Below are 7,567 nucleotides of genomic sequence, written 5' to 3' on the forward strand. Positions count from 1 at the left end.
AGAAAAGTTTCTGATCCACAAAGCTGGCACAAGCTATATTAGAGATTTCTGTCTCATCTAGAGGGTTCCTGCAGTTGGGAAAACAAAAGGACCCAGCTTGAACTGTGGAGAATGGAATGAGTAGAAGAACTTACTGAAATATGAGAAAAATCCAGCACAGATTTGTTATTTATAAAAGTATAAGGGGTGGTAAATAGCATAAATTTGTACCTGCATAACCTTAGCAACTGAACAATAAAAGAGTATGAGCACAATTTTTAAACAGTTTATGAACAGAAAATTCCTTCAACAATATAGTTTAAATACAATCACGACAGAATATTATGGGACCTGTGCTTCTCTTTGCAACAGCTAAAATAATACAAGCATGACTGTGCAAAGACCACTGAGTGTATCACCTCAGTTCCAAGCACTCCTTCTAGACAATGAGAAATGTACTGATGATTCATAAAACAACACTTCCCCCCTAATATGGAGGAACACCCCTTTGTAATGGAAAATTCATTCTAACATTTTCAAGCTAATAGTTTGTTTTCTTCAACATTAGCATTGTTGGACTCTGGCTCCAGAACTGAATTTCATCCAGCTGAAATAAGGTCAAAATCAGTATTCCTACTGCACAAGGGAAGTTTAAATCCTGCTGGAAAAAACAGAAAAAAATGTACCGTTAACTTCTTTTAGTATGGGAAAAAAAAAGACAATGTAAAAAAATACTATGAATATTTTACTTCTTAAACACTGACTTCAAAAACAGTGAAAAATTCACAAGTTAAGGCCACCTTGACACATGAAGGTTTGGATTACACATATTCCTTGCATTAACTACTTGAATACTACTTACATGCTAACAGCTACTATGCACCTGTTATTAATGCTTAGTTGTAGACATATGGGAGAAAACTTTCATATAAATATTAAGAATGTCCAAAAGGTTATCTCTTCTAAAAGGACGAAACCAATCCCATGTTAGCCCTTTTCCTCACTATTGTGCATGTCCACACTGTATGTTGAATATAATAATAAATCTACTGTTAAAAGATAGTGCTTAAACTACACTGATACCTCTAGTCTGTGTGCCATGCTCCCTAGCTGCAAAATTCACATGAACTATATTGCTACCCTCGCCATAAGACTCTATTTGCCAAACCTAGCATTTTAAAAGTGAGACAGGCAGATAAAAGTCTGTGTCAATTTGCACTAACAGAAGGACAAATTTCAAAGGTCTTAACGCTACGCCACTCAAATCATGTAAGTTTTTCTGCTAATTTCACAAAAAGCAAGTCTGCGTGCATTGCTGTTACATGAACAAAATAGTTCTGCCAATGTAAGGGCTCAGTCTCTGCCCCTTACAGCCTGCAGAACTTGCTCACTGTTAAATGCTATATTGGGATTAACATGAACAGCCCACTGTAAATTGGTTGGTTTGTTTGTTTTTAATTTAAACAAGGTGTGAAAGCTTGCATTATTACTGAGAAAGCTCTGAGAAATGTACACTTCAAAAAAATGTGGACAGTAAGAGAGCAACAGAGAGATGTTGGTGAGATAGATGTACCAGTAACAGCCTCATGATGCTTCCTTCGGTAAAGGAAGTCACTTAATGGTGATGCATAACAAAGGCAATTTTTTGCATCTGGAAGCAAGTTAAGTTTCATCATTTCTCCTCAAACCTGGAAAAAGTCTCTAAAACAATACATCTAACTGGAAAAACCACCATGCATCCCAAAGAGAATAATTTCTCATCGTGCCAATATTCCATAAGAGCATTCCACAGTTTGTGGGTTAATGAAAAGTTATTACACTGGAAGACTTTTACAGCTCCAACAGAATTTGGTGGAACAATTGCAGATGCTGGGTTCTTATGCCTTGGAGGGACACAATTTTATACAGGATATATTCAACCAACAGCAACACTCAGTGTAGCCAGTGAAATGCTAGATATAGCTTGTGTAAACCATAAGAAACTAAGAGACATTTAATTCTAGAAGGGCACACCTGCGTCTAAATGAAACTATAGAAAACACATTATCACAAATTTCAGCTGCTATTACATTGTACTAAAGTATCTTTAGTACTATAACAACTGGTGTAACACGAGCACCTACTACACGAAACTTGCAAGAAGTGAACATTTCTCATAAGAAGCTTAAAAGACATTAGAGCTTCAACATCTCTGAAACCTCATTTCAGTTAGACACCTTAGAGAGGAAGGATGCTGGTAAAGAGGTCTTGCAAAATCTTGAGGTGCTCCTTCAAACCAGAGATCATCTGAAACAATTACTGGTTTGCATTCTAACATGTATTTTGCCTAAGTCTACAACCATAGTTAAAATCTTACAAAAAAGAAATACTGAGGCAGGACAGGAAACAGTTCGTAGTCTGAATACCATCACCTGCCATCCCTCATCTTATTTAGAATTGTGTTGAGATCGAGCGTTTTCTGACAGCGACATGACACGAAGCCGCACACTGCCGCAGCCTGCCTCCCCTCCCGCAGCCGCAGCCCTGCGTCCGTCCCCGCTCCGACCGACCTCGCCGCACAAGTTTACGGGGAAAGGGGCAGTATGTGGCATTTAGGTCCTAGGCGAGGTTTACTGCTCGGGCTGCTACGCCAGTCCGGCGGTACAGGAACAGGCTCCCTTCCCTCCCCGACCCCAGAAACAGCCGCGCACTCCGCGCCCGCCGCCCCACAGCCGCTCACAGCGCGGGGCCGCCGGAGCCGCGTCCCGCCGGCGCCTCTGCCCGCACCTGCCCCGCTGGCTCCCACCCACTCCCACAGACAGTGCAAGGCGGCGCGGCGAGGGACGGGCACGGAGCCCCGCGGCAGCGCGGTAAGGGATCTCCGCGGAGCCCCGCGGCAGCACGGCCGGGGCGCGCCGCCTCCCCAGAGCGTGGAGCGCTGAACCGCGCCGAGCGCTTCGCCTTCCCGGCGCAGGGCGGCCGCGGGGCGGGCAGCCGGGAGCACCCACCGGGGATGGCCAGGTTGGTGAGCGGGGTGCTGTGGAGGCTGCCCGGCAGCGCTGCCATCCAGTCGGCGAAGAGCAGCTCGTTCTTCCCCTGCGACGAAGCCATGCTGCCGCCGCAGCTGTACCACCGCCGCCGCCGCTCGCTCCAACTCGCCCAGTCCCGGCCACGGCCACCGCCACTGCCACAGCCCCGCCGAGCCCGGGCCCCGCCCGCTTGGCACCGCCTCCCCCCGCCCCGCCGAGCCCCCGCCACCTCCCCGCGGCGCGGCGTGAGAGCCCTTGGGGCCGGCACGGAGCGTGGCGCGACCGGACGGCACCGTCGGGCTCGGCCCGGACACTCGGTGCGCGATCCCGCCCCAAGTACCGCGGGGGTCCGGGGAGCGAGCGGCGTCACGGCCAGGTCGTGGCGGGTCCGCACTGCCCCGGGCCCCGGCCCCAGCGCCCCGGCCCGGGCCCTCGGAGCTCGGCCCGGGCCGGGAGCCGCAGCAGAGCCCGCCTCGGGAGCGCGGTCTGTGCCTGGGATGGCGGTCGGCGCCCCGGCTGGTGGCCCTGGGCCTCAGCAGAACATCCCCGACCTTGGCGCAGGTTCGGCTGAACGCCCCGCGCCGGGATCTGGCATCCCTCTCAGGCAGCTCCCGGGCAGTTTCATCTGCCCCTGATACGAACGTCTCTGTTTGCAATGGGTTGTTCACACGATAAAAAAATCGGTGCACCTTAGTTGAACATGCCCTGCAGATCTAATTTTTTGGCAATAATTTTTTAATGATCCAAAGTAGTATCTTCTATTACCATCTCCAGCCTGTCTTTGGAGAAACATCTTAGCGTGGCAGTAAGGAAGCATTTGCGTGGTTGCCTCAGGATGGATGGATGAATGAACCTTATAAAGCTCTGTGAGCCATTTTAAACTGTTAGGACAAACGTGGCCTTTTCACCTTCAGCATTTTTGTGAAAGTTGTTTATACGTGTGTAGAAGTTCATATGGTAGAGCTGTCAAAAACAGTGCCTAGAGAGAGCCATGACTGAGGCAGGTTCACTTTATCAGTTCACCTTGAATTCTTATGAGGGTCAGCTCTGGTTCTGTAGCTTGTGTTCTTACTCAAACCCTTTTATAACAGCTGAGTTTGAAAATAAAACTTAAGGGAACAACTAATAATCACCCTCCCTTCGCTTTCTGTCTAAAGTTTCCAGAGCAAGTATGATGAGAAACTCATCCTCTGGCTGCAATTTCATGAAAAGTGAGTGACTATTTCTGAGATATTTAAATAAAAGAAATTTTGCTGACTCACTTTTTGCAATAGAAATAGCTCTTAAGGAGAGATTTGACTGGGAAAATGTGATCATATGGTTGACCTTGGGGGAGATGTTGAGTGTGATTTGAACAATGCATGAAAAAGGGAGAGGAGAAAGCAAACAGCCACCAAGCCTGTTTCTGCAGTCCTGCTTCCTGTGTATGAAGCTGCTAATATGCCCTTTCCAAAATGACTGGTATTAGCAAGCATGAAAAAAAAGACAGATCCACATTCTGGATATGAAGTCATAAGCCTCACTAAAAACATGGAAGATACTACTTGCATAAAGGTGGAAGGTGTTACATTACATCATCTTCAGAGAATGGAAGAAATTTTAGTAAAAATTTCAAGATTTTTAAAAAGCATTCCAGTAAGGGGCAATTAATATTTCGAACAATATGATTAAATCAAATTAGATATTTTATTTAAGGGGTAAAATTGTTTATGAATTGCACTGGTCACCTGGAAAATTGCTGATGAACTTTCATCCATTTCTCTATGTAGCCTACCTTTTCTGAGACAAAACTGAAGTATACATATTTTTGAAAGATTAAACATGTTGTTCATGTTGTTGTTGATCTCTTATGGTCTCTGAAGCTTGGGGATAGCTCAGAGCAAAATAAAGCAAATACCAGCAAACTCATCACTTTAAAATGTATTTATATGTATAACGTCTAAAACTACCTTTCAGTAGTGCCTTCTACTCTAATGAAGACCTGTAAATATCCCTTTCTGTACTGACTAGAAACCTGTTGGCATTTGCTTCTGCAAGTAATTTGGGCTTTTATATCTTCTTTTTTTTTTAACACCCTAAGTATTATTCCTCATAGTCTGGATTTTAAAACCATGGATACTGTACTTCATGAAAACTGGCCCATTCTAACATGTCTCACACAAATCATGCTTGAAGAGGTCTGCCTCTATTTCTAGTGCAATGTAACTGCTACAATAGCAGGCTTAAAATCTGTCATTGAGTCTCTGTGGACTTGGGAATCACAGGCTTAAATCACAGGCTGAATTTGAAGTGAGATGGGATAGGAAAGGAGACTTTTATGGGACAGAATGTGAGAAACATTTATAGAGCAAACTAAGAAACACTGACTTGGAAGCTTTGATATCAAATAAAAAGGTATTTTTCTTAGCTTTTCAGTGGTATGAAAAACATGTTTTTATCTGCTTGAGAGGTGTTTGATAAAAAAAAGGTAAACTGTTTATCTTGATTAAAGAGCATTTTATTGTGGTTTAGTTTGAACCTGTTATTTGACTCATTTTCACTGATTTATAAACAATGATAGCCTGTAAATCAAAGGCAGAACATCCATACAAGCTTTTGATCCTATTTAAAAACAGTAAGAAACCAAAAAAATCACGTTTGGCTATATTTTTGAAATCCTTGCACATAGCAAGTCTGAACTGTTAAAGAAAGCAGATTCCAGGAATAAAATTATTTAAAACCTTGAAAATACCAGGTAAAATGAAAATTAAAAGCAAAAAACAAGAAAATACCTTCTTTGCTTTTTTATTCGCAGCTATGCTGAGCTCACTGAAGATGCCATGAAGAGACGGAAAATTGGAATTGTGCTATCTGTTCATCATGTACTGTGTTCTCCCCAGTCTGCAGTGTGTATGAATAGAGACACCTCTGCTTCCATGGAATGGAATAGAGTAATTTAGCCAATAGGAATGTTGCTTCAGCATTCAAAACTAATTACACTATTTAAAAAGACTTCCTGTTGTTTTTATTCTTCTAAAAAAATAGCATTTTTACAGTGTACATTCACTGTTACACTTTTTCATTTTAGCAATCACACAGTTTGCTTTTTCATATGTCCTTGGCATCTGTTTTAATCGTGTGAATAACAAAGGACTAACAGGATCTTTTTCTGTAAGTTACATAAAGTACATTCCACTCTGAAAGGTAAAAGAAAAAATTACTTAATGGGGCATGGTATTTCTGTGACTATCCTATTATACAGAAAAATTATTTATCTACTTTAAATATATTGTTAATGAATTCAAAATGAGGCTTGGAACTGAATAATTAGTATTGTTTAAATAGTTGAACTTTTTCAGTGGATTCTGCTTCTGAGGTTGGTTTCTTCCTCCTTCTTACTACCCATTTCTATTATTAGAAATTTTTCAGAACAAATCCTGGCTGCCATCCCATGTTTGCATCTCTCATGGCTTTCAGTGACTCTATCAGTAACACTTGGGCAGTAAAGCCTTTCCAGTTGTTTGCAGCTGAGTTGCTAATTATATTTTTGTTCTTGGAAAGGCAGTGGATCCATGATTTTCTCAATTTTGCTACTTCTCCTGGCTAACAGGTATAACAAGTGGGACAAGTACTTAAAGTCTCAAAGAGTCAAGGTAGATTGAATGAGATAATTTATTCAATAGTCATATGGGTGAATAGAAGTTGTTACAGGTATTTTGTTGTCATTTTTTACTTTGTGTGGCTACTTTGAGAATCTCATCCTGCATTCATTAAGCAATCTCTGTTTAGCAGTATTTGTTTTGTCAAAACAGATTACAAAATTCCTCAGTAGTCAGAAACCTTGTAGAAAGAGGAAAATAGTATATTTTTCATTTTGTCTAAAAGAATAAATCTGTTTCTGATTTTCAATCAGAAGAAAATGTGGTTTATTCTGTACTCTGATTCGTTATTCTCTACTGAGAAAACTGAAGCATCCTTGCTTGTGCCAGTAATGAATCTGAGAAGAAACAATATTTATTCCAAGCAGCTGACAAATTTCAGGATGATGCTAATGTTATCCCTACTCTCTTGTGATAAATTACACTGACTGGGGCAGTGGTGGGTTAATACAAAGGTACAACACATGCTTTTACTTGCATACTTTATAACCAAAGCAAAGACATTAAAAAAATATACAGAAAATTAAATAAGGTGTATAACAAGACAGTTTGTTATAGTTAACCAGATTCTGGAAGCTTGAAATAAAGAAGATAAACAGCAAATTAGAGTCTTTGTATCCAATCCTCAGGTGGAAATCAATTTCACCTTAGATACTTCTTTCTGAATAGTGTTTATCAGGTTTCTAGAAGAAGGTTTGTTTTGTCTTTTTTAACATTTTCAAGCAGAATCCTGCTATGTCTCACCTAGCATCAAAGCACACCACTGGCTACTTTTTTACCTGGTTAAAAACAAGGAGGTTTGATTGTGTTGGCATTACTGAAAAGACTCTAATGGCATTATCAAGAACAGCAGTGGCAGTTCTTGAAAAAAACCCTATTTTCTCAAAGCCAGTGCTATCAGATCACATCAAAGTATGCAAATTTGGTGGAGGCAAGGGTGAG

General features: G+C 41.8%; 1 protein-coding gene across 1 annotated transcript in view; it reads right to left on the minus strand.

Moving 5' to 3' along the window:
* PLCXD3 (phosphatidylinositol specific phospholipase C X domain containing 3) overlaps positions 1-3,120 on the minus strand; it is a 79,561-nt gene extending 76,441 nt beyond the window's left edge. The window contains exon 1 of the mRNA XM_064735469.1: positions 2,967-3,120. Coding sequence (XP_064591539.1) covers positions 2,967-3,069 — 103 coding nt within the window. The 5' untranslated portion in view covers positions 3,070-3,120. The remainder of the gene's footprint in view (positions 1-2,966) is intronic.
* Positions 3,121-7,567: the final 4,447 nt, after the last annotated feature.

Source organism: Zonotrichia leucophrys, chromosome Z, assembly GCF_028769735.1.
Source record: "Zonotrichia leucophrys gambelii isolate GWCS_2022_RI chromosome Z, RI_Zleu_2.0, whole genome shotgun sequence".
NCBI lineage: Eukaryota > Metazoa > Chordata > Aves > Passeriformes > Passerellidae > Zonotrichia > Zonotrichia leucophrys.